The following is a 27,411-nucleotide window of genomic DNA, read 5'->3' as shown; positions in this document are numbered from 1 at the left end:
AAGAAGGGCGGTATATAAATGTCGCAAATAAATAAATAAATAAATAAATAAAATTCGTAAATACAGTAATTACAACATAACATTACTGTGTATTGAACTACTTTTCCTGTCAAATTTGTTGTATAACATGATGTTTTTGGGGCTTAATTTGTAAAATCATAACCTAATTTGATGCTTAGTAGGCTTTTCCTTAATCCCTCCTTATTATCCAAGATATTCGCTTATCCAAGCTTCTGCCGGCCCGTTTAGCTTGGATAAGTGAGACTCTACTGTATACCCAAATTATACTGGTGGGGGATTTGTTTTGCCTTTGGAACGTGGCTTCCAATAAATCCCATGAAATCAAACTTTGCCTTCATCTTCGAGACAAATCAAGGGGCAACCTCAATAATTGGGATGAGTAACCAAACTCTTAGCTACGTATTTTCCGTGCAACCATTAAGTAGGTGAAGCTGTTTTGCCTTTTCCAGGACACAAGAGAGCAACATGCAGAGTCTGCTACAGGTGGAACAGGTTTATTCGGAAAGAACAAATTTGTAACAGGAATTAAATAATCTCTGCCATAGAACTCAAAGAGTTTTCTAATCAGGGTTTTCCTTTCACATTCTTGGAAAACCAGACACCCAATAAATATCCAACAGTTCTATATTAAATCACATTCCTTCCCCTGCCCCTCCACTGACGTTAGATCGTTTGACTTTATAATACAAGGTTACAAGGAGTCTCCTGGCAGTCAGAAATGCCGCCAAGGGACTCCCCTCTTCTTTATTTAAGGTATGTACAAAATGTTACACATTACACACTATGTACACTTGTGCAAACAGTTCACGGGCCTGTTTTGCTAGTGCCCTGATACGACGCACCCAGGGGGTTAACACTGACTTAAAACCGTTCGCTGTGCCAATTTCTGGGATGTCTTCTGCCTTCAAGATCCCCTTCTAGAATATGGAAGAGTACAGTGATTTCGTCTACAATCGTGCCCCAGGCTCGGCGAACTGGGCAGGGATGGGAAGAAAGCAGATTTATTTAAAAACTTCCCTGTGTGCTTTTATCTTTGGCTGGTTTGCTTCTAGCAGGTTCTGCTCTGATGGAAATGGAATAACCAATGGCTGAAGTGACCGGCAGAATGCCAGGCTGGGAAGCGCAATGCAGCAGCCAACCCATCTCCAGAGCATCAGTGGTCTTTTCCTCTCCACTCATATCACTAGCCAACCATTTGCACCGCTAATGTGCAAATGTATAGTCTAAGGTTCAACTAAGGATAGAGCACCTGTTTCAGGTCTGTTCCTTCGGCACATATTCTCAATATTCTGTTTTTCAGTCATGCCCCTGCGTAGAACCTTTCTGCCTTGTTCTGCACTGGAGTTCACCCCGATCCCCAGCTTCTGTCAAAATCACCCAACTCAGTGAGGAAGAAAGAAGATCCCACTACAAGTAGTTGGATTTCCAGAAATCAATACAAAACAGGTTCATTTCTCCAGTGATCTGATACTTTTTTTTACTAGTTTTCCCCATCTTTAAAAATAAATAAAATCCTCCCAACATAGACGCCAAAGTTATCTCGCCATCCAAAGTGCAGTCATATTTCCATCCCACCCTCAACTCATCTTCACCAAACAGCCAAAAGCCCAAGTAAAAGGGTAACTGGAACCAAAACTCACCAATGTTGCCCTTCAAACAAAAATGTTTTCGCAGCACTTTGCCAATGGAGGCTGTCATGTCAGAAAGCCTCTTGTTTTGGAGAGAGCTACAGATCTGGCTATTAGGCTGGCAGCACTGTCAAGCGGGAGGGCTGAGACCCGGATGAGAGAAAAAGAGAACCCAAAACATCTGTCCTGGAATAAACTAGTGGGGAAGCCGGAGGCCTATGGCGATGGCCAAACGGGGAACGAAGTGGTAAAACGGAAGCCAGGAGAACCAAGTTGCTCCCGACGGCCGACGTGATGTGTTCAGAGCAGCAAAAGGGAAGGACCGGCACAGAACTGCCAAGCCCTCGCTCCTGCTCCGCTCCACCGTGACCGACCTTTGCTGTTGTTGCTGCTGCAGGACAGAGAAGGCAGGGCCCTTTGGGTCCTCAGCAGCTTCTGCGCCCAGCTACACCACCAGGATCTTGACCTCGTCGTTCTCATCAGCCCGGTAAAAGAAGGGGATGCAGGGGTTCTCCAGGAGCGAGCCGGGCCTCTCCCGGGGATTCTGGATTTCACGGAGAAGCTGCATGATCTGCTTGGCCGTGGGGTCCTGAGGAGCAGGCGGGGGGGCCTGGCCGTCAGTGCCGGTGGGACAACGGGACGCAGCATCAGTGGCTTCCTGGTCTGGCTCGTCGGCCAGGCTCACTTCTCGCAGTCCTGCAAAGTAATCCAAATTGAGGGAAGTTGCTTTAATAAGACCCCTCTAAACAATGACAGCAGTCTCTCCTCCCCTTTTCCACCACTGCTCACCTTCTCCATCAGTAGTGTTGAGCTCCAAGTGCCTCTGCTTTGTATCGGCAGGACTGCTGCCAGGGCCAAGTTGCAGCTCCATGTTCTGTGCGGCCGCCATGTACTTCGCATACCAGTCATTTCTCTCGCCCACCAAGCGCATCACCAATTCCTGAAGCTCCATTAACTTCATCTGGAAATGGACGGCGGGATGGGAGCAAAGAGAGCCGCTCAGGGCCAACTGTCCCACAGAACACCCACTTCTTCCCCCACAATTGTTATCAATTGGAGCCTCAATGTTGTGAACACCTTCCGCTCACAACCTTACATGACTCTTTTCTCCCACTTCTTTGCCATCCACCATAAAAACACCCACAGTAAGAAAGACTTGAAAACATGGCTCTTCCGTTGTGCTTTTGGAGAGTAACTACTTTATATTTCTTTTCGCTGCTCCCATCTAATATCTATCCTCTAGACTACACCACTTTCTTATGACCCTGTTCGCTGTGGTTTTTTATCCTTATGTCTTTCTCACCCCGAGTTTTAACTAAATGTTCATGTGGTCCGCCCTTGTTTTTATTGTTTCCTTGATTTGCATTGTAATGGATATTATTATTTATCGTATTGTTCACTGTGTTGTGATGTGTTGTTCTTTTATACGCTGTTTATATTGTATTGTTCTGGGCATGGCCCCATGTAAGCCGCCCCGAGTCCCCATTGGGGAGATGGTGGTGGGGTATAAATAAAGTTTTATTATTTTATTATTATTATTAGTAACTTTAGTTACTAAAGTGCGGCTGGTGGGGACGAGGGAACGAGCCTTCTCGGCAGTGCCCCCCCCGGCTCTGGAATGCATTGCCAAAAGAGATCAGGCAATCCCCTACATTATCCAATATCCAATTTCCGTAAGGAACTGAAGACCTGGTGGTGTCAGCAGGTTTTTGAGTAATGATATTGGACTACCGCTGATTTCTGAATATATGGCACAAGATTTCCCTAGCCTAAAATGATACATTTTAATATATTGGTTTTATGGTTCCCGTCCCCTTTATATGTCATGTAAGTGTCATTCATTGTTATAATTGTATTATTTTACTTTGTTTAATAATGTGTATTATGTTGTTATGTAATGTTTGTGTTGCTTTTATGACTGTAAACCGCCCTGAGTCCCATCCGGGAGATAGGGCGGTATATAAATAAAGTTTTATTATTATTATTATTATTATTATTATTATTATTATTATTATTATTATTATTATTATTATTATAGAAGTCCCTTCGGACAGAAGGGCAGCCATTCCCAAAAACCATGCACAGAGCTGAAAAGAAACAAACTCTTCCTTCCTTTTATACCAACTGGACCAAGTTCAGCGTATGTTCCAGGAGGCAGGACTTTCTTTCTCCATTAACCTACACAGTGTTTTACATAATCTGGACAGGGCACTATCCTTCAGAGATCATACTGCCCTAGACAAGATGTGAGGTTGAAGTGAAAGGCTGTACCAGCGGCTATCTGTTTGGAATAACTACCACCTCACTCCTTTAGTGCCATGTCAGGAAAAAATCCCAAAGGATGTGATGCTTTACTCACCTTCATTTCCTCCTTGTCCTGGGCCAGCCGGCTGATGTATTCCTCCTTCTCCCGGTGACGCTGCTTCAGGATAGCCCGTTGGCTCTGGTACAGAGCAATGTATTCGCCTGGAGCACAAGAGAGATGGGTCAGTTGGAGCAAACCCATCAGAAGAAGAGCTACAAGTTGGGATTTATGTACTGAAAACTTACAACCCACAGCTAGAAAGTCCAAGCTCTCTCATTCTCCTTTTTTGGGCGTATATGTGAGAGAGACTATACAAACTTAGCATGCTCAGGAGACAAGCGGACAAAGAGTTCTGGGAGAAAGAGACCGTTTCACAAAAGCCTTGAAGAGAGGACCCAGCAGGGGTTGCCTGCGCCTTACCGATCGTGTCTGTTTCTCCCGACAACTGTATGCAGCGGTGCTCCAGCTCTTCCACCCGGTCCTTCAGCTCCACCTTCTCACGCATCAAATCTGTGAAACGAGACTAAAAGCCCAACAGCCCAATGGTCACTGAGGTGGGACCAAAGGACGAAAGCAAAGCCCTTCTGCCACTGCAGAGTCTGACAAGTGGCACCCGTTTGGGTTCACGGCCCAGACACGATCCCCACCCAGACTCACCTGTAGCTTCTCCATGGCACTTTTTAAGGCCTCGTGAACCTCCCCTGGAACAGAATCTGAACTGGGGACTGGAAAAGACCAGAAAATTCAGCACAAGAGGCAGAAGAAAGGAGATGCGCATGGTCTAGTTTGGCTAGACATGGACACTCACCTCCTGCTGTGGTGACATGCAGCTGTTGTTCCTTCCGGAGCATTGCAATCTGCTGCAGGAGGCCTCTGCATTGCCTCTTTTGCTCCGCCAGCTCCTGCCTCATCTCTTCACGCTGAGACTCCGCTTGGGACATGGTGGATGTCAAGAAGGCAACCTAAGAGGCAACCCCAGTGGCAACAATGAGAAATAAGGGCCTGCACTTCCAAAGCCGGGCTGTGGCGCAGGCTGGTGAGCAGCCAGCTGCAACAAATCACCCTGACCAAGAGGTCATGAGTTTGAGGCCTGTGTCTGTCTCTGTCTCTGTTCTATGTTATGGCATTGAATGTTTGCCTTATATGTGCAATGTGATCCGCCCTGAGTCCCCTTCGGGGTGAGAAGAGTGGAATATAAATACTATAAATAAATAAAGCTAAATTATTCTCCATTGACACAGCTCCAGTCAGAGAAATTGAGAGGACCCGCCATTCACCATTTCCTCTTTGCTGTCAAAATCCTCTGGGATGTTGAGCGGAGGGGTGTTTTGGTCCTCCATGGCCTCTTCCGTTTCCACTCCATCCCCTACAGATGAGAGAGATGAACAGAGGTGCTAGAAGGCCCCCTTGAGATCATCCCTCCTGAGTCCTCTCCACCTAAGGAGACCTCGCGCTCACCTTGCGCCCTGGGAAGCACCTTGGTGTCCAGTTCGGCCATGAGTTGGCTGACATGCGCTTGCAGCTCCTGGTTCTCTTTGGCCATCGTCCCCAGGCTTTCCTTCAAGAGAGAAGCGGCAGATCTTTGAAACAGAAACCCAAAGCACAACTAAATGGATTAGACCAGGGGTCCTCAAACTTTTTAAGTGGAGGGCTGATTCATGATTCCTCAGATAATTGAGGAGCCGAATTATCATTTGAAAAAAAAAAAAATTCCTATGCTCATTGCACATGTCTTATTTGTAGTGCAACCCCCCCCCCCCCAGCAACAATTATTTATTTACTATATTTATACCCACCCTCTCTCACCCCGAAGGGGACTCAGAGCGGCTTACAAGTTGTATGTACATACAATATATTATTAGCATAGCACAATATTAGCATTATATAATAACATCTTGTACTATACCGTTATACCCTAATATTATTAGTAATATTACCATTACCTATATAATATATAATTAATATTATTATATTATACAATATTATTATATTGTATTATTATTATTAGCCGCCCTGAGCCCCCTATTGGGTGAGAAGGGTGGGGTAGAAATACTGAAATAAATAAATATTATATTGTATTACATTATACAATATATAATATTGTATATATTATGTATATACATAATATTTTAATATTTTAATATTTTTTAATCAATATTTGTATGTATGTATTTTTATCCTTTACAATTTTATCTTGTAAATCGCCTAGAGCATCGTGGATGGAGGGCGATTAATAAGTAATTAAATGATGATGATGATGATGATTATAATATTATTATCAATATTATATGTATACACAATACATTATATTATTACCATATCATTCATTTACAATATTAGTAAATGAAAGAACAATACAATACTTAAAAATAAAAATAATTTTAACCAACATACTGTAAACTTATCAGGATTTCAGTGGGAAGTGTGGGCCTGCTTCTGGCCAATGAGATCATCAAGTAGGATTGTTGTTGTTGTGCCTTCAAGTCATTTCAGACTTTGGGCGAGCCTAAGTCTAAAACTGAGGGTGGGGGCCAGGTCAATGGCCTTGGAGGGCCGCATCCGGCCCCCGGGCCTTAGTTTGGGGACCCCTGGATTAGACTATCCAACACAAAGACTGGATGGCTTGGACACTGGGCTATAAATCTGCCCTCAGTGGACTCACGGTCTCTGCCAGCACAATTTCAACATTCTGTCGACTATTTCCTCTCTCTGAATGGCCACCGACCTCCGAATTCTAGCCCTTACCTTGGCCTGCTGAAGCTCCTTGAGGTGCATCTCGGCCACAACTTTGCCTTGGACCTCCTCGTGCTGCAGGCGGTCCATGAGCTGCGTCTGGAGGAGGTACTGCTTCTGCAGCTCCTCCTTCTCCGTGGCCAGCTGCTGGTAGGCAGCCGTGTACTGCTGGAGGTGGGTGTAGTACTGATCCCGCTGCTCCTGAAGAGCCTGGGCCTCCTCTGTTTTCTGAGAAAGCTGAAAAGAAAAGAAAACCAGAGCTGGGCAATACAGCCATACCCGTTTACCTCCCCCAAACTTAATCTTGGACGAGAACAACATTATTTATTTATTTATTTATTTACAGCATTTATATTCCGCCCTTCTTTCTCACCCCGAAGGGGACTCAGGGCGGATCACATGACACATATAGGCAAACATTCAATGCCTTTTAACATAGAACAAAGACATAGGCTCCGAGCGGCCTCGAACTCATGACCTCCTGGTCAGAGTGATTCATTGCAGTTAATTGCAGCTGGCTTGCTCTCCCGCCTGCGCCACAGCCCGTCCCATACCTACTAAGTAGGTATGGGACAATTTTGGATTTTAAATTACTTTGGAATTTTGGATAAGAGATGCTCAACCTATGAAGTAGCAGCATCAACTCTCAGGGCAAAGATGGTAGAGCCAAAGAATCACAGTATGTAATAACTGGAAGACAGGCAAGAAGAATGGTTCTTTGATCATAGTTGAGGCCTGCAAATTGAATGGTGCTAAGCCAGTGATGGCAAACATATGACACGCGTGTTAGCACTGACATGCGTAGCCATTTTCGATGACACGTGGCCGCATGCAGCCACATACAGAGAAGTATGGGGCCGCCTACCAAGAAAGATGTTTCATCCTCGGCCAGTTGCCATGTAGAAATTCTGTGCCGGAGGTCTGTAGGCCAGAACAACAGAATTCTAGTTCTGATTATTTATTTATTTACAGTATTTCTATTCCACCCTTCCTTCTCACCCCGAAGGGGACTCAGGGAAGATCACAATACACATAGACATGGCAACCATTCAATGCCATTATTAGACACATATAGACAGACACAGAGGCAATTTAACATTTTCCAGATTCTGCCTTCATAGGGTTATGCTTGATTCCGGCCACCCAGGGGAAGCTGCTGGAAGTTTTTATGGTGTTGTAAATTAGTCAAATTAGCCTCCCTGCATAAAGCAGTACCTAAATTTTCTACCAAACAGATGCAACTGTCTTTCGAGCGGCATAGGTCAACAGCGCACTGGGCTATTTAATGGTTGGGAGCTCACTCCGACCCGGGCTGGCTTCAAACTCATGACCTTTCAGTCAGTAGTGATTTATTGCAGCTGGCTACTAACCAGCTGTGCTACAGGCCGGCCTGGTTAGGCCTTTAGGAGATCTTTGACCTTACTCCCGGTGGGAGGAGCAGGGAGCCGTGGAATGGTGCGAGGGACGCATCTCTGGGGGCCCTGTGATCGCCATTACCATCAACCATACAACCACAGCAACCATCATCCATTCTACTGTTCTGGGGTGTCGTGGATTTCTAGTTGACCATCATTACTGAGATAAGTGAGGGAAAAACTGGGAGAGGTGAGGGCCTGTATTATGGGTGCCGTTTCCTGCCATTGGAAAAAGTGAAGTTATTTTTGGTTTTTTGGCTAATTTTGACACACCAAGCTCAAAAGGCTGCCCATCACTGTGCTAAGCCACAGGGCCTGAGATATCTCAGGCACATCATAACCTCTTCCACAAAGGTCTATAGGCTTCAAAACTGTTTCCTACTCAATATAGGCAAGTGAATAAACATACCCGTCTCGTATTTCCTTCAGAAAGGGGCTACAGCCAAGGCACTGCCCTTCTGAAGCAGCCAAAGTTCCAGGGAAGACCCTCCTCCTCCCTTGAGGGCCTTCAGGGTCCTCCATCCTCCCAATTCATTTCCCACACGGACCCTGGGCAGAGGATTACCTTCTCCTTGAGCTCGGCCAGTGTTTCCTGCAGCTGACCCAGCTTCTTGGCCAGCTCCTTCTTCACGTGCTGCTCAGACTGCAAGGCACTCGTCACCTCCATATTCTCATTGGTCTACAAATGGAGAAGGAAGTGAAGCAAGGAAAGGGCACATGCCTGCAATCAGTAAGCTTAGACTAGGACCATTTTTATGGCCAGCTCCTGTCTTTCAGCATAACAAAAGCCTGGCTTTTCAGAGTTGGTGTAAAAACAGGTTTAAGGGCCACAAGCAACCTATAGGCAGCAGAAACTATTCAGGAGTGAGAAAAATGTGTAAGAAGATAAAATCAGCATAAAACATTGTACAAAAATGTACAATGTATATTGGAAACCACCCTGAGTCCCTTTTGGGAGAGAGGGCGGTATACAAATAAACTTTTACTTACTTACTAAGAAGAAGGCAAACTATAATAGGATAAGCTCATGGTGGACAGAGAAGAGCAAGAGGCAACACAGAGCGTTTTGAACACTATAGAAGCAACTTGTACCACAACCTAACAACAGGCTCCCCTGGGGTTTTGTGGCTTCTTGTGGTCAAACATGCCTAGCCTGGGACAAGGGAAGGTGACCGACTGAGGGAGCTTCGGCCTCCAAGCGCAAGGTGGGAGGGACGCACCAGCCTGACAAACCCATTCTGCAGCTCCGCCAGCTGCTCCTTCAGCTCCCGGTTCTGGGTCAAGGCCCGGCTGATGGTGGCCTTGTCGCTCTGCATGTTCTCCAGGATCTGCTGCCGGTCCACGGCCTCCTCGCTGTAGCGCTGCAGGCTCCGCTCCAGCTCCTCCAGCCGCTCCTCCTGCTCCTGGTTGAGGCGGCTCAGCTGCTGGTTGTCTCGCACCTGGGCCTGGCACTGGCCCTGCAGGGCCTCCTTCTCCTGCTGCAGGCGGGCCAGCTCCTCTTGCAAGCGCAGCTCCGCTTCCGTCGGCCCCGGCGGCGGGGAGGGCTCACTCTCTGCGGGCTTTGCGGCTACAGAACCAAGGGACAGGAAGAGAGGCAACTCAGCACAGCTCACGTAAATGGATCCCAAAGAAGAGGGAGCCTGCAAGGAAGCCTTTTTGCCGTTCCCATTCCTGAACCTTACCAGACTGACTGCTGAGCAACTCGGACAGGTTGTTTTCCAGCTCCTGAATTCGATTGACATTCAGTTCCTTTTCTTCTGTCAAGGTGCGGATCTACTCCACAGGAAAAAGATAAAGAAAGACTAAGTTTACTGTTTCCATATTTTGTCCAAAGCTAGAAGTTCATTTATTTATTTATTTGCAGTACAGTAGAGTCTCACTTATCCAACATAAACGGGCCGGCAGAATGTTGGATAAGCGAATATGTTGGATAATAAGGAGGCATTAAGGAAAAGCCTATTAAACATCAAATTAGGTTATGATTTTACAAATTAAGCACCAAAACATCATGTTATACAACAAATTTGACAGAAAAAGTAGTTCAATATGCAGTAATGCTATGTAGTAATTACTGTATTTACAAATTTAACACCAAAATATCATGATGTATTGAAAACATTGACTGCAAAAATGCGTTGGATAATCCAGAACATTAGATAAGCGAGTGTTGGATAAGTGAGACTCTACTGTATTTATATTCCGCCCTTCTCACCCTGAAGGGGACTCAGGGCGGATCACATTGTACACATATAAGGCAAACATTCAATGTCATATAACATAGAACAGAGACAGAGACAGACGCAGAGGTAATTTAAATCTTCTCCAGCTTCCAGCTTCCTGATGGTATGCTTGATTCCAGCCACAGGGGGAGAAGTTCACCTCCAGTTTCCCAATACTATGACAATGGCAGAAACATTTTCCCTTTGCTGTTTCCCAGTTGCTTCCCTTACCTGCTCAGAGAGCATCTGGACTCGCTGCTGCCAGATTCCCCCTTCCTCCTTCAGCTTCTGGGCATACTGATCCCGTTCAGCCTGCAAATGCTGGAGTGACTCAGACAGCTGTTCAGGAAAGAATAAGAAAAAGGAAAGCCTCAGCTAAGCGATGCAGAAGCAGCTACTATTCCCAGAGAGAGAGAGCTGAGGGAAGTTGCTCTGAAAGCCCAATCTCTTGGTCCACCACTTCCGAAATCACGCCTCACCTGGGCAATTTGTGCTTCGAGGTTTGCTCTTTCTTCCAAGGCCATCTGCAGCTGTTGGGTGGCATCCGGGACGCCTGGCTGGCTTGCAAACTGGAGAAGGATTACAGAATACTGCACTGAATGGGATACAACACCCTTCTGATGACTTTGAAGTGCAGAATGTAAACATCTCTAAGAAGTATCAATTTGCAAAAAAAAAAAAGTGTGCTTTTTTAAGAAGTGGAATTTTCTCTCACAAAAACACCCCCGGATGCTTAAGATGCTTATCCGAATCACCACTGGAAGAACTAAAACGATGGGAGGCCCCTCTTCAAAGGCCTGAGGCTTTCCAAAAGACCCAGACAGACAGCAAGGAGGAAACACTTCTCTACTTTCCTCCCTAGTATGTCATGCTCACCTGCTGAATCATCAGCTCTGCCATTTCCAGTTTCTTGTGCAAATCCTCCACGTCCAGCTTCATGGCAGAGTTTTCGGAGATTAAGCTGCGCAGTTTCTCAGACAGTTCAGAGTTTTGCTGCTTAAGTTCTTCACTACTTTTGCTGGAGGTAAGAAAACACAAAGGCAATTGGTATTACTATAACAGTATGTACAGGAGTTAGTTTGTGGGCTTTGTTGCACATTTCTTTATAGAAACCTTTGTCTGACGTCCAAGGCTCACAACTACTATGTGGATTATGTTTGGCCAAGAGACAGTAAAATTTCCAAAACCAAGTTCATAACCTTAGAACCACAATGTTTGTCACTGCCTTCCTGTTGCACAAAGGAGGGAAAAGAGTAGAGCAGAAGATGCCTCAAGTGGGAGCTGGAGAAACCTCAGACAATGGCACAGCAGCAAGAAGAAGGCCAAAGCTCACCTTTGTTTGTAGGCTTCCATCTTCAGACTATCTCGTTCCTTGGCCAGCTCTTTGTTATGCTGCCAACAAGAAAACACAAACAAATCAATGAACGAGAACTAAAACCTGAGCACATCTGAACCTCTGTTGCTTATTTCCAAGTCTGGGTGTTTATTTTGCTGTTTAACTAATATATTTTATAGGGAAGATATCTCTATATATAGGGATCCTAAAGTCATCTACAGAATATAAACAAAGTTTTATTATCTGCAGGAAAAAATGAGGCAGCAAAGGTTTACTTCCCTCTGCAGAATGAATTTGCCTGGAATGCCAGATCTAGTTAGTCCAGATCACAAAAAGAGTTGCATCCAGCTAAGTCTTGAAATTGGACACCACAATTAGACACGAGACAGAGGGCGGTGCTGATGCCAAGAAGGCTCTATGGCTGAGCATGCTGCCCTCAATCCCCCTGGCAGAGGACCCAAAGCTAGGGAGCCAAACAAAAGCGACAGGCTTCCTCCACTTACTTAAAAAAAACTTACTGGGGACAAGGAGAAGTGGAAAAAAACATTTTAAAAGATAACCTTTTCTTGCTGCTTCTGTTGCGCAGAGAGGGAGGACAGTGTGTGCTCCACTTCTGATATTCTCTGTCGAGAGGCCTGCAACCGGCCAGCAAGGTCCTCGGCTTCTCCTGTCCGAGAAAAAGGATGGTAACGTAGGCATGTTAGGAATTGTGGAAGTTGAAGTCCAAAACACTTGGAGGGCCAAAGTTTGCCCATGCCTGCTCCAGAGGCCTCCAGGAGTGGCAATTCACCTCTGAAGTAGGTTGCAAACATCTGGATTATTCTGACATCAAAGCGAGAACTGGACAGCCAGTAATTTCTGGGAAAGAAGTTAGACATTTCCAGTAGCCTATGCAACACCGGAGGGCCCCAGGGTCAGAAAAGCTACCTCTGTATCCCCTGCAGTTACTACTTTAGTAAAAAGACAAAAGTTGGTCCCAAAAGAAGTATGGATATTTGAGTTTGCTGGGGCCACTTCACACACTGCGACTGTTTCCATCTCGCTTGTGGAGATGCGTTTTCCAGGCTCCTCCCAAGGCTGCCTACCTGCTTTCTGGCGAGCGGCCTGCTGCGTATGCGCCAGGGCCGTCTGCAGCTCTGATTTCTCAGAAACCAGGATCCCAATAGTCTGAATGTGGACCTGCAAAGAAAGTGCAGAACCCCGAATGAATGAATGCTTGGCGTCTTTCTATCACAGCAATTTCCAGAAAGACTCATGAGCAGTGAATGCTTTTTCCCATGAAAAGATGGTCTAAGAGAGAGAACCGGCATCTGCTGGAATAAATATGCAGGAGGGCCGCGTACCTACCTGCAATTGTTCTCGCAACGCAGCTTGCTCCTTTGAAAACTTCTGCTCAAACCCCTTCTTTTCCTACGAAGACACAAAGTACAGATATATCAACATAAAAAGCATGGCTACGCTTACAACTTTCCTCAGATATCCCCAACATTGAGCCCATATACACCACCAGAGTTACTGTGAGCTCTATACACATTCCTAGTTGCTACACAGACGTCTACTTAATAATAATAATAATAATAATAATAATAATCTGCCAATCACGATCTGCCAATTGCAAAAGGCCACTCTGCTGGGATCTGCACGTATCATCCGAAAATACATCACACAGTCCTAGACACTTGGGAAGTGTTCGACTTGTGATTTTGTGATATAAAATCCAGCATGGCTATCTTGTTTGCTGTGTCATACAATAAAATAATACTAATACAGTAGAGTCTCACTTATCCAACATTCGCTTATCCAACATTCTGGATTATCCAATGCATTTTTGTAGTCAATGTTTTCAATACATCATGATATTTTGGTGTTAAATTTGTAAATACAGTAATTACTACATAGCATTACTGCATATTGAACTACTTTTTCTGTCAAATTTGTTGTATAACATGATGTTTTGGTGCTTAATTTGTAAAATCATAACCTAATTTGATGTTTAATAGGCTTTTCCTTAATGCCTCCTTATTATCCAACATATTCGCTTATCCAACATTCTGCCGGCCCGTTTATGTTGGATAAGTGAGACTCTACTGTAATAATAATAATAATAATAATAATAATAATAATTTTATTTTTGTACCCCGCCACCATCTCCCCAGAGGTAATAATCATACTGATACAATAATCATACTGATCCCATTATCGATGCCTGCCTACTTGCTTGTTCTTGTAGTTTATACCCCCTTCACTGCAATTCTGCTGATAAACTACTAAAGTGGTTTTTTCACTGTTCCTGTACAATCTTGTCTGTTGCAAGCAATGCAAAATAAAAAATGATGACACAACACCCCCCCCCCGCCCAATCTGAAGGAAAAGCCATAGTGGGGCTCCATCCTATTTCTCCTAGAAGTCACAATTGAATACTGAAGGTGTCTTTTCACCACTACATGGGACTTGAGCACCACAGATCTGGGTGTCCATTGCGGAGTCCTGGAACCAAACTCCAGCGGATACCAAAGACCCACGGAATTGATCCATTGCCACTTTGAATAGCTCTCAACAACAACGAAATTGGATGAGGCTGTCATTTCACTCTTTTAATGAAATAAAAAGATTATTTCCCTTTAATATATTGACCAAGAAGAACATACTGACATGCATGTTCTGACTGTGAGCTTTCTCTGGTTGGTCACAGCTGGAAAAGGACTGGACGAGAGGGGCCTTTGGTCTGATTTCTTATTTCTTAATCCTCGTGGCACGGCTGCTGCACGTATTTATGTGAGGAGCATGGTTCCACATCACAGCCAATACTTCTCAGAAGTTTCCTACCGGTGGCAATTACCCCAAGGGTAGTATGTGGCACGGAGGATGAAGCTATGTAAGCAATCTTCCAAATGGTCACAAGACTGTCTACTACTGTAATGCTTTCTCCTCATGGGAGATAAGTCAGTTTAATGTCACTCCTCACTGCTTTCCTTCCTCCTGACTGTGAAGAATCTGGGCTCGGGCTGTGGCGCAGGCTGGAGAGCAGCTGCAATGAGTCACTGCAATGAATCACTCTGACCAGGAGGTCATGAGTTCGAGGCCCGCTCGGAGCCTATGTTTGTCTGTCTTTGTTCTATGTTAAAAGGCATTGAATGTTTGCCTATATGTGTAATGTGATCCACCCTAAGTCTCCTTTGGGGTGAGAAGGGCGGAATATAAATGCTGTAAATAAAATAAATAAAGAATCAACCTGTTTTTGTCCCTGTCTCTAGAGCAAAACATATTACCTTCTCCAGCTGATTCATAGCTTCTTGGTTCTGCTGTTTCTGCAGAAGTTACAAAAAGGTTACGTCAGTATGATCTACGTGGCCAGTTTTTCCCAACTGGTCAGCATACTTTGGCGAGACTAATACAAAGAGGATTAAAAGGCCTTTCAACATTTGTAGCGTTTTGTTAGGATCAACACACCCTGGAGCCCCGACATAAATGCTGGCTGCAGTGTGTTCATATTGAGGATATTGACACACTTCGCAACAGATATGAAGCAACGGTTAACAGCATTTCCCACCATTACTGCCATCTAAGCTTTTCAAGGATTGCTTATTCCAGTGTATAACATAGACAGCAACATAATTCTGGAATTACATCACATCTTGCATCATATCAAATTAACTGTTGTTTTTTGAGTCACACAGAAACTTTTTGCAAGCAGTTCCGACCAATTCCGTCTGAAACATGAACACAAGCAAAAACTGAACTCTTGAAGCAAGTGGGTTTCAGGACTCATTCGTTTTTATGGATGCAGACCATTCAGGCCTTTCTAGAATGGATCATTTTTGGACTAGCCAGACAGGGAAACCCATCTCAAAATCAGCACTGGATTCTGGCTGCCAATTCTGTTAAAGCATGCTAGCATTGCGAGAGGAGGGAGAAAAAAAAAAGACTTCACCTGCTGAAACTGCTTTAATTTCAGCTGAAGATTCACACATAAATGGGAGTCGGGGCCAATTCCTGGGATTCAGTACACAACAGAAAACAGCCCTACTGCAACAGAAGGCCATATTCCAGTTTAGGGACAAAGCAGACTCATGGCTTGACCTTGCAGCAGGATGAGGAATATAATATCTTGGGGCCAGCAAAAGCTCTCACTACAAGTTACCACTGTATTTCAGCAGCAACTGTGTCAATCCAAGGGTAACAGGGAAGATGTGGTTAGAACATCAAGAAGCTTTTAATTTCCCTCTCTAAAGGGAGGAAAAGGGAAGGCGTGCGCCTGAAGCACATTTGCATTAATTTAAAACAGAATGACATCTGAACTCGGGCAGTTTTCTCATGGCACTCCACTGAGAGGAGATCACAATGCCTTTGGCAGACGCCGAACTTTCCCCACTCGCTACCAGAGGCAAGATGCCGCTTCCACATCTTTTCCAGAAATGACTTCTCGGGGACGAGGGACTATCTGAGTGCTCCAAAATATTTCTAGGGCAAGGGTTCTGGAAAGACAGGAAATGTCAAGCCCAACCAGGGGAAACCGCAGCTCTATACCTAAGGAAAGGAGGCTAGAGGAACTCATGGGCTTCACCTTCTTGCATTGAAAGGCCTTGGTTTCCAGTGATGTCAGAATTAAGCCTTAGAAACCAGTAGAAGGACCTGGAAGTGGTGACTAGTAAACACTATGATGGTTTTCTTGGCTTTGCACATCCCACCACTTTCTGTTCTGTGAATTTCACATTCTTCTTTATAACAAATGTAAGTTCTTCAACAAGTTCAATGTTTCCCTCCCAGCATGGAACTTGGGTTCTCTTTTTCAAACACAGATTAAAACAGCCCCCGATATTCCCACCTTATGTTGGTTAAAGGCACAGAGCAAAAACTGTTTGTGGGCAATGCCCAAACGCAAGACATTCCTAGAACCTATTGAAATGCTACCACAGGAAGACAAAGGAAAGAACAATGCAGCAAAAACTCAGAGAGGCCATGCAGCAAGGTGGGAGGATGAAATGGAGGAGGAAGCCGTTTGAACAATGCAGGGTCTTTCTTGACAGGGAGAAGAGGCCTTCCACATTCCTAGCTCTATTAAACAACAGCCAAGTAAGTAGCAGAAGCAGAAGCAGAAGCAGTTCATGCAAGCAAGAAGACTAACCAGCTCCCTCAGTGTGCCACAAGGGCTGGAAAGATCGCCACACACTCTCCCAGCTTTGCCTCTAGTCTGCTTAGCCCCAAACTCTGCTGGAACTGATTGCATAATTCAATTTTGTCAATGAGAGAAAAGTTCTGAAGCAGTGCATTATGAAAATATGTTACATATATTTCTTAATGTATAACCCAGTCTTTAAAGTGGCTCCAAGACCACGCCTACACCATTTTTTTCAGTGTTACTTTCTTTCAACTACAATTCCCAGAATTCCCCAGACTGCATGACCAGTGGTACTATTTATTATTATTTATTAGCGAAATTTATATCCCGCCGTTCTCACCCCGAAGGGGACTCGGGGCGGCTTACAAGTTATACGTACATACAATATATTATATTATTAGCATAGCACAATATAAGCATTATATATTACTAGCTGTGCCCAGCCACGAGTTGCTGTGGCGTTGTCTGGTGGTGTTGGTGAGAAATTGTTGAGGTAGTGGTGGTATTGAATGTCTGTTGTATGGTTGTCTTTATGTTTAGTATGCACACTGAAGTGGATTATATGGCAGTGTGGAGTCAAGATAATCCAGTTCAAAGCAGATAATATAAGATTCTAAATGGGTTATATAGCTGTGTGGAAGGGCCTTGAGTCTACACTGCCATATAATCCAGTTAAAATCTGATAATCTGTGGAAGAGGCCTAAGTGAGGCCTAACTGTGCCTGTCCCCTGGGCTGAGTAGGTTGCTAGGAGACCAAGTGGGCGGAGCTTAGCCTTCAAACTCGCAGCAATTGGATGAAAACAATTATTCCTCTCCCTCTAATTAGGACTTTATTTTTCTTTTCTTTTTGTTGTATCAACCTAGAGGCGTGGATGATGGGTTGTGTTGTCAAATTTCGAGGTTGGGGGGCCTGTAGTTTTGTTGTTTTGTCCGCTGCCCTGATGCCATCACTCTTTTATATATATAGACTATATTGTACTATACCACTATATTGCAATATTATTAGTAATATTACAGGTACTACTGAGTGAGGGAATCTGAAAGTCAGTTTTAAAAAAAGCGACTTTCCAATCTTGACACGATACAAAGAGGAGAGTCATATATGGCTCTCCATTCCCCCAAAATTTGGATTGAGCACCTCGGTAAGAAAACTAGATGGAGCAGAATATACAGCACATATTAAATGTAATTCCCATTGATCTGTTACTACGTTCTATTGCTTGTTGACGAGTTTTTAGGTTTTATTCTGCCTCTTATCTTTATGACAAGCGTGATTAACCATTTTTCAATCTTTAATTTTAAAGACCAAATTCTCTCTGAAGTGCACCTTGCCAGAGGCCATCAAGACCAAAGACAATAGGGATGAAAACAGAGCCAAACACAGGTAAGGCAAACATCTTAGTTTCTTTGTTCCCTCCTTACTCTGCTTTCCTCTCTTTTGCTTTGGCTTGCTCTGGTTAGAAGTCTAAAATAACATTTTGCAAAGGGCTAATGGAAAGTAGAGCCACTCCTGCTCTGCAAAAAAACACAAACTAGAAGCCCCTTGCTCTCTCAAACTGCTCAAGAGATCCTTGTTTTTGCTAGAAAAGGAACACACTCTTCGCTATGTAAACAGACAAGGCCATGCAAAGTCACAGGACAAACCGTGCTCAAGAGGTCCCATTGAGGTTAATGCTTTATTTAGAATCACAGAGTTGGAAGAGACTGCATGGGCCATCTAGTCCAACCCCCTTCTGCCACGCAGGAAAAGCACAAAACACCCCTGACAGATGGCCATCCAGCCTCTGTTTCAAAACCTCCACTACACTCTGAGGCAGATTTCCACTGCTGAACAGCTACTTCGAGAGCCCAGCTTCCTTCCAGTGCTATTTGACTACACTGACTACTAGCCCACGATTGTGCAAGCGACCCCTTCCTTTCCTTGTGGCACCGTGAAAGAGCCTGGCAGGCACCTGGAAAGCACAGAGGAGCAGCAAGACAAGGCCAAACAGGTTGGTTCTAGGGGTTTCTTACCAATTCCTCTACTTTTGAACTGAGTTGTTTGTTTGTTAGATTGCTGGAGTCTAGGGCTACTGCCAGCTCCTGGTAACGTGTCTGATGGGCACATGCAGACAAGGGGAGGAAGGGAAGAGAGTAGAAGAAGGGAAGAAAAAGGCAAATCATTAAAAGGGGAGGAGAAAAGGATTGACGTCACAGCCCAGCGCCTTTGTGCTACTCCATCCCCACAATCGGAAAGCCCACATCCCACTCAAAGCCACCTGGGCTTGAATCCAACTGCTAGTCTCAACTAGAGTTTGTCACCATTCAATGGATTGACTCTAGGTAAGAGGAGCAGGTGAATTTAGACCAAACTGATTCTCCTTCAAAGACAAATCTGCATGTTGATAAAACTCAAGATATGCTCAAAATCTAGTCTGGACATCACTTGAGAGCATTCACAAGAAACCAGCAATGTACATTTTTGGCTTTACAGCATGCAGGCAGTTGTACTCAAAGTCAGTTCTCACTTTTTAAATGCAGAACAGATACCTAAATCAGTTGTTCAATGACAAAGAGCCCATAGCTGTGGACCTACCGCCATTTCTTTCATATCTGTGCAAGTCGTGGCATTTTCCCCATTCACGTAGGCTGTTGGCTGCAAAATATAGATGCCTGCCATTATAATATGCAACTGGTGAAAACCGGTAATAATATAAATAATAAACTTTATTTTATATCCCGCCCCATCTCCCCGAAGGGACTCGGGGCGGCTCACAACAGGGACAAGCCCGAAAACAACAACACAAGATATTTGACCAAAAACATTCCAACGATTCACAAAATAAATAATAGACAATACATTAAAATCCAAGCAATAAAATCAGAGAATTAAAAACAAACCAGCCGGGACAGGTTTCATAAAGTGCTGTGTCATGGTATATCCCCTTGGCTCACGTAACCGCCAGGTAAACACGATATTCCCTTGGCAGCCATAGGAAAAGGCTCCAACAGGACAGGGAAGGATAAACTTCAGACTTATGTAACACAACTTCCTGTGTTGAGCCTGGGTCACTTGAGATGCACTCTTAATTTGCAGGCTCTCTCCCCACAACCTACAGGTTTATTTACATGTTTCCTTTCTCCCAGGATAGGACTCAAGGAGGCTTACAAGGAATCAGACCAAAGTACAGTCATACAAAAGGGTTTGTTTTTAAAATTAAGCAACCATTATATTGAAACAGGGCTTTTAAATGGTTTGAAACACATTTTAAACATAGTAATACAGCTTAAAAGCACAGCATACCCCATTCAAATTTCTTGCTGCTGCAGGCCTAACTAATATATATACAGCAGAGTCTCACTTATCCAAGCCTCGCTTATCCAAGCCTCTGGATAATCCAAGCCATTTTTGTAGTCAATGTTTCCAATATATCGTGATATTTTGGTGCTAAATTCATAAATACAGTAATTACTACATAGCATTACTATGTATTGAACTACTTTTTCTGTAAAATTTGTTGTATAACATGTTTTGGTGCTTAATTTGTAAAATCATAACCTAATTTGATGTTTAATAGGCTTTTCCTTAATCTTTCCTTATTATCCAACATATTCGCTTATCCAACGTTCTGCCGGCCTGTTTACGTTGGATAAGCGAGACTCTACTGTATATATATTTGCCCGCTGGTGGAAAAAGAGCAGAGAGGAGGCCAACCAAGCCTCCCATCATCATCTTGAATCCACACCAAAGGCCAGTTTTCAGGACTGAAGCTCATGCCCCAAGACTCTTGTCTACATCTCCAGAATTTGAACTCCTTCATGGGAAGGAGGGAGGATGTGACACAGCAAAGTACACGCAGACTCTTTAGAAAAACATTCACAGCAAACATCAGGCATCACCAAGAAGCTGAAATAAAACATCCCACTCATGCAAGTATTCCCACTGATCACACGACACATCCAAGCCACTCATATCTGATTTCCGTATGAAAACATCTTATTGTCTGGCTATAAAGACCTCTGCAGCTACTGAAAATTCCTGAGCTGGCTACTTAACTCTCACTTGGATAGAAAAGTAACAATTACCTGGTTGACCATGCCATTAAGTTGCTCGGAGAGCTGGCGGAGGCTCTCTGTTAATGAGAGGGACCTAGAAAAGGAACAAGGCAGGTTTCTTTAATAAAAGTGACTACTAAGACCAATATTTTCAAAGGGAGAAAACACACAGCACTTCATAAATACAAATGCAGACCCAGAGTTACTTACTTGTTTTCTTCAAATGCGTTTTTATGTTCAGAGTCACTGAGCTGTGGAATAAAATAGATGCATAACTAACTGTACAAGTAATGAGAAGCACACAAATGAGTACATGCATAAGTTTGGAAGCATGCAAACATATACATGCAGACATACAGGTTGAGTATCCCTTACCAGAAGTGTTTTGGTTTTCAGATTTTGGAATATTTGCATTTGCATATACATAAATAATGGGATATCTTAGAAATAGGGCTTAGGTCTAGATACAAAATTCATTTATGTTTGATATAAACATAGCCTGAAGGTAATGTTATGCATAATATTTTAAACACTGTGCATGAGACTAGAGTACAGAAAGCAAAGGTGTCACTATCACAGGCACCATACGTACAATTTTGGAGTATTTCAGATTTTGGAATTCTGGTTAAGGGATGCTTAACCTGTATAAACTTCAAAACAGAGTGGGTAGATTCTGCCCTTTCACTAACATTTTATAGTTCACTAGCTGTGCCCGGCCACGCGTTGCTGTGGCAAAGTGGTGGTGGTATTGGTTAAAAATTGTTGTGTAATTTTTATTTGATGTTATTTGTATTTTTAATTAATTTTATTGTAAGTTATCTTTTTATTTATTATATTTTATTATTTTCTTGTATAACTTGTAATTATTTTTTGTTATTATGGTATTTTATTGTATTAATTTTTTAGTGTTTTTAATTTTTTTAGTGTTTTTAATTATTTTTTAGTGTTTTTTATTATTTTTGATTGGGTTGCTAGGAGACCAAGTGGGCAGTGCTTAGCCTTCTAACTGGCAGCAATTGGATAAAAGCAATTATTCCTCTCTCTCTAATTAGGACTTTATTTTTCTTTTCTTTTTGTTGTATCAACCTAGAGCCATGGATGATGGGTTGTGTCGTCAAATTTCGAGGTTGGGGGGGGCCTGTAGTTTTGTTGTTTTGTGGGTCGCCGTGATGCCATCACTCTTTTATATATATAGATAGCAGAAGCTCACACAAACCTCGCCTGTATCAAGAGCTAACCAAGTGGCCACTCCAAATTCTCCACCAACACTCATATTAAGGAGCTAGTTTTATAAAGTAGGGTTATGTTCCTTGCTACATGCCATTTTTCCAGTGTTTAGCCAACCAAGCAACTGATTGTCAGGTTGTGTGGAATTGGATCCAAATGGAGAACAAGGCACGTATATTTACTTTTTTTCAGGTGATGCCTTTCCCTAGTAGATCTGGCACCAGATAAACTGGGCATGAGAAGACCTCAGTGCACAAGATGGAGAAATTTACATTTCTCCTCCTTGCCTACATGACACGTTTTTAATCCTTATGTGAACCTTGCTTTACTGCACACAATACAACAGGAGAAACTTCTGTAGGGTATTGAAGCATCCACAAACCTGTGACAGCTGCATGCTTCCAGGAGCTGGGGAGGCAGAGCTAGGCAAACTGTTGCTGTTAGATAACATGGGGACATCAGCAGCCAGCTGTTCAGCATTATGGACGGCAACTTCCCCATCACAGTATGCCTGTCACAAAACACACCACATGGATTACAAGCACCGTGCAGGTGTGGGGAACACAGAGGAGCGCAAATGTAAAAAAACAAATAATTCTGTAAGCAGTTGTCAAAGTTAGAGGCAATTCAACAGCACATGCTCTCCACAGTCATCAAAACACAACTGGACCCTGAAATATTTCTCTTGTCATTAAGAATTAACTGCAGGAATTTATACTGAAGTCTGAGCTGCTACAAAGCTATGGGGCAATATCTGGCACTTGTATTGCCTTTTTATGCTTACACATTACTGGAAAGACTGAATGGGTAGATCTGGAAGAGAAGGAGTGCCAATTACATATGCCTGGGTCTGACTGCCAAAAGTTCCCTCCCAAAATGCTCCCCATGATTTCTAGGACACTGAAATCCAAGGATGGCAGTTAGATCCAGATCAAATATAAATAGGAGCATTATCCTAATTAAACTGGTACCCACTAACTAAAGGCCTGGATTTTACTTAGAGATTAACTAACCAAATATAGTTGCATTTAGAGAGGCTATGCTCAGTCCAAACAACTCACAGTGAAAGTTTTAAAGATGTGAGGAACTGAGGAAAAACCAAAGACATTGCAGTGTGCGAAAGTTCTTTGTCTGTCCAAACTTATTGTGCCCCTGGTGATTGCCATTACAATCATTCAGGATTAGTTCGTAAAAATTGTAGTCACATTTCAGTACAATTTAAAGTGTTCTTAGAATGGCTGGCACTCCGCTTTTGCATCTCAGCATTGGCTTTCTACTTTTCTCATTCTAGAAACCAAATTTTCTCCTAGAGCACTCAGCCTCATTAACCAGTAAGCAAAGAAACACAAGACCGCATTATGCCAATCGTACAAATTTTGTATATCTTATATATATTTCATGTTTGGTCAAGCAGCACTTGTGTTACAGAAATGCACCAGAAATTGAAGTTTATTTTCCCTAATTCAGATGTATGCCAACAGTCCCTGGTAACACACACAATAAAGATGCCACTTCCTGCCTGGGGATATTTATATATTCCTCAGATTTGGGCCCATGTGCACGTTTCATCACCTGTCAAAACACAAGTTGGCATGAATAGCCAATGCAGCTCGTCTACAACCAGGCCAATAGTTTGATCAGAGAATGAGCAAGAACATGCTCTTCTTAGTGAAGCTCATCAAAATAAAACAGTGACAAGAGAGAAAAGAAGATCATAAGTAGAGAAGCCAAGACCCGTCTGTAAGCGATGGTGAACAATGCCATTTATCAACATGAAAAAAGACACTGGGGCAGCTTTCCCAGCCAATCCCTTCAGACATCCCTGACATATTTGCAAAGCAGTTGCTCAAAGTGAGGCGCTCTTGCATGCCCCTCTTCCCAATTGTAATTTGAACTAAGTGAAGGGAAGTGCATACAAGCGCTATGGTGGGAGGGGGGGAGCAAGTCCAAAATAGCTCAGTGTTAATGGTGGCAACAACAACACTCACACAGCTGACAACAAATATCCCGGAGGGAGATGTGTATTCCACCCACTCCCACAGAAAGGCCCTATGTGTTGAAAACTGAATTGGAAGCATGCAGTATGGACTACAAGCCTGCTGGACAGATTCTGAATGCTGCCTCACCTTTCTCTTGTCCAATGAAGGTATGGCTACCCCATTGGAGCGGTTAAGGTCTGACACCAGCACCTTCAGAATGTTCTGAATCTAAAGGAGGTGAAAGAAAAGGGGAAAGAGAAACAGCTGAGAAAAGGGACAGAATGAAAATATTGATCAGCAGGTTTCTGATGCCAAAGGATCAAGAAAAGATCAACAAGGCTGAAAACCTAGAAAGACCCAAGATGGAAGTAAATCCTATTGAAATCTACAGAACTCACTTATACCTCACCTCTTTAGGATCAGGATGCAAATCCTTCACCCCAAGGCAAATTCCAAAACATCCTTATTAAATGTTCCCTGATTAAACCCAGAGAATCAAAGCCATGTTCTGCTGAACTACCTGATTTTATCTGTCCTGCTAATGTTAGAAAGAGAAACTATGCAACTCTGTTCCATTTCATACAATATCAAAAGTACAGTAGAGTCTCACTTATCCAACATAAACAGGCCAGCAGAACGTTGGATAAGCGAATATGTTGGATAATAAGGAGAGATTAAGGAGAAGCATATTAAACATCAAATTAGGTTATGATTTTACAAATTAAGCACCAAAACATCATGTTATACAACAAATCTGCCAGAAAAAGTAGTTCAATACGCAGTAATGCTACGTAGCAATTACTGTATTTACGAATTTCGCACCAAAATATCATGATATATTGAAAACATTGACTACAAAAATGTGTTGGATAATCCAGAATGTTGGATAAGCGAGTGTTGGATAAGTGAGACTCTACTGTACCTTTAAGCAAGAAGATAAATATTATGGAGCATGTAATATAGTAAGCAAACCACTCACATTTTCAGGAGACTCTCTGCCATCATTTGTTGGTGTCTCTGGTCTACTTCCTTCTTTACCTTTACGTTTCTTTTTGGCTCCTGGTGTCAACCCAGGGCTGTTCTTTTGTTGATATTCCTTTAGCTGAGAATAGGAAGGAAAAACAACACCCTAAAGTCCAACAAATTAAGTTCTTAAGAGACTTGCAGCATGCTTTCTCCATCCCTGCCTTTCATGGATGGCACACATCAAAGAACCTTACCAGGACAAAGAAGTCACCCCTGCATGATGCACTAATAGCCAGGCATGAGCTAACACATTTCTCTACCAGAATTTTGCAAATGCCATTTCAATGACAGATGTATAAACACTGGCTGGGGTTTTTCAGCTGTTTCAGAAACGTTGACCAATGGATTGGAAGAGATCCCACCTAAACATTAGGAAGACCTTACTGGTGACAAGATCTGTTTGGTTGTGGGAAAGTGGGATCTGTTTGGTTGTGGAGGAAAGTGAGTCCTCCCACTTTGGAGATGTTTAAACAGGGATTTCTAAACAGGAGTGCTTGGGATTACTGCATGGCAGGGAAGTTGGATTAGACAACTGGGATTCCTTCCAAGTTTCCAACTTTTTAATATGGGTGGATCGTCTTTAAACATGCACTCTGATTACATCTCTCCGGAAAGAAGAGCCTCTTCTGATGATTGAGATATATCTCTAAGCTTTTTAATAAGAGTGGGAGGATTTGCTTACATGCATTTTACATGCTGAGGCTGAATATGGGGGTGGCACCTCACACATGCAGTAATGTTATGTATCTGAGGTTCTTCTGAGCATTCAAGGAATATGTCTGTGGCTTTAAAAATATGGAAGCTGTTTTGTTGAAGGCTTTCATGGCCAGAATCACTGGGTTGTTCTGCATTTTCCAGGCTGTATGGCCATGTTCCAGAAGCATTCTCTCCTGACGTTTCGCCCACACAACCAATATACCTCACAACCTCTGAGGATGCCTGCCATAGATATGGGCGAAACGTCATGCAATAATGCTTCTGGAACATGGCCATACAGCCCGGAAAATGCACAACTCATGGAAGCTGTCTCTTCACTGGCATCCAAGGCCCCATCTACACTGCTATTCAATCCAATTTCAGAATCTGCTTTCAACTGGATTATACGGCAGCATAGACCCAGCCTTAAACACTCGCCCATCAGCGCCATCTCACAATAAAACTAATGCTGTCATTTGCCATCAAAATAAAAGAAAGTCGGGGTTGTATGTTTTCCGGGCACATCTATGGTCATACCTCACAACCTCTGAGGATGCCTGCCATAGATGTGGGTGAAACGTCAGGAGAGAATACTTCTAGAATATGGCCAAACAGCCCGGAAAACATACAACAACCCCCTCACAGCCTCTGAGGATGCCTGCCATAGATGTGGGTGAAACGTCAGGAGAGAATACTTCTAGAATACGGCCAGACAGCCTGGAAAACATACAACAACCCCCTCACAGCCTCTGAGGATGCCTGCCATAGATGTGGGTGAAACGTCAGGAGAGAATACTTCTAGAATATGGCCAGACAGCCCGGAAAACATACAACAACCCTGTGATCCCGGCCATGAAAGCCTTCGACAACACATAAAAGGAAGTCCTTAGCTAAAAGCCCTGCGCCAGTCTCAGAACAACCACTGAGTTGGAAGAGACCCCAAGGGCCATCTAGTCCAACCCTAGTCTGCCCTGCAGGAAAAACACAATCAAAGCATCCCAACAGATGGTCATCCAGCCTGTTTTTTTTTAAGTCTTGCAAAACTCAGTGCAACCATAGCTTCTTCGATCCATCTGTAATTCTTTTTCCAATTGCAATATAGTAAAACTATATGAGGAGGGAGGCAAGATAGGAAGGAATCCCATAGCCGGTTTGAGACTAATAATAATAGTCATCATAGAGACTAAAGCCAGTATCACCCTAGAGCAGGCATGGGCCAACTTCGGTCCTCCACACCCGTGTTCAATACCCAGGCGCTGGGGATGTGGGCCTTTGGGAGGGAGGCAATCCCACTACGGGGCGGGCTGGGGTCTTCCGGCCTCCGGGGGCGTGCCTAGGCCGGAGCGGCGCCTCGGAGGGGGCTAGGCCTCTGCCTGGCTGGGGAGGGGGCAACTAGGGGCGTGTCTGGGCCTAGAGGCCTAGGCCGCCGGGCGTCGTCGTAGTGACTGCTTCGGGCCTGAGGTAAACCCCGCCCGGCCTCCCCTGCCTTCCTTTGCCGCCCTCTCACGCTTTACCTTCTTCTTGGCCGCCGCCAGCTTGCTCTGCCTGCTCCCGTCCGCCATGTCCCCGGCCACGTCAGCCCGGAGGAGGGAAGGCGGGGACTGACGGGAGGGGAGAGCAAATCGAGGCTCCGCCCGGGCCTAGCTGGGAAGCGGCAAAGCGCAGGCGCAAT

The 27,411-nt window shown here is 43.9% G+C and overlaps 2 protein-coding genes across 5 annotated transcripts in view; one reads left to right on the top strand and one right to left on the bottom strand.

Annotated features, from left to right (window-relative positions):
* Positions 1 to 18,111, top strand: part of dnm1 (dynamin 1) — a 134,956-nt gene extending 116,845 nt beyond the window's left edge. The window contains exon 21 of the mRNA XM_062959423.1: positions 18,081 to 18,111. Within this exon, the coding sequence (XP_062815493.1) occupies positions 18,081 to 18,096 (16 nt within the window). The 3' untranslated portion in view covers positions 18,097 to 18,111. The remainder of the gene's footprint in view (positions 1 to 18,080) is intronic.
* Positions 500 to 27,411, bottom strand: golga2 (golgin A2). 4 transcript variants are annotated; one of them, XM_062959408.1, is made up of 28 exons: positions 27,254 to 27,411; positions 24,997 to 25,119; positions 24,165 to 24,245; positions 22,421 to 22,549; positions 21,022 to 21,062; positions 20,842 to 20,905; positions 19,352 to 19,411; positions 18,790 to 18,870; positions 14,927 to 14,965; positions 13,005 to 13,067; positions 12,743 to 12,836; positions 12,218 to 12,324; positions 11,655 to 11,713; positions 11,198 to 11,339; positions 10,801 to 10,890; positions 10,553 to 10,660; positions 9,785 to 9,875; positions 9,323 to 9,669; positions 8,668 to 8,781; positions 6,700 to 6,924; positions 5,413 to 5,512; positions 5,232 to 5,320; positions 4,763 to 4,916; positions 4,612 to 4,679; positions 4,375 to 4,477; positions 4,009 to 4,115; positions 2,439 to 2,610; positions 500 to 2,345 (listed from the first exon to the last, which is right to left on the bottom strand). In XM_062959408.1, the coding sequence occupies exons 1-28, from the start codon at positions 27,299 to 27,301 to the stop codon at positions 2,095 to 2,097; spliced, it is 3,150 nt and encodes a 1,049-aa protein (XP_062815478.1). In that variant the 5' UTR covers positions 27,302 to 27,411; the 3' UTR covers positions 500 to 2,094. The 4 variants fall into 4 exon arrangements, with proteins under 4 accessions (XP_062815478.1, XP_062815480.1, XP_062815481.1 ...); XM_062959410.1 differs by lacking the exon at positions 18,790 to 18,870; XM_062959411.1 differs by lacking the exon at positions 22,421 to 22,549.

The sequence above is a fragment of the Anolis carolinensis genome, unplaced genomic scaffold, assembly GCF_035594765.1.
Source record: "Anolis carolinensis isolate JA03-04 unplaced genomic scaffold, rAnoCar3.1.pri scaffold_7, whole genome shotgun sequence".
Lineage (NCBI taxonomy): Eukaryota > Metazoa > Chordata > Lepidosauria > Squamata > Dactyloidae > Anolis > Anolis carolinensis.
The sequence above is the reverse complement of the archived record's forward strand: the minus strand, read 5'-3'. Positions and strand labels throughout refer to the sequence as shown.

Bases quoted from the DNA above. Each gene is read 5' to 3' on its own strand.
- golga2 (XM_062959408.1), bottom strand. From the start codon at position 27,301: ATGGCGGACGGGAGCAGGCAGAGCAAGCTGGCGGCGGCCAAGAAGAAG. The intron at 24,246-24,996 runs GTGAGTGGTTTG...CACCTCCTTTAG, and splicing joins GCAGAGAGTCTCCTGAAAAT to ATTCAGAACATTCTGAAGGT. The intron at 10,661-10,800 runs GTGAGGCGTGAT...TTTCCTGAACAG, and splicing joins TCGAAGCACAAATTGCCCAG to CTGTCTGAGTCACTCCAGCA.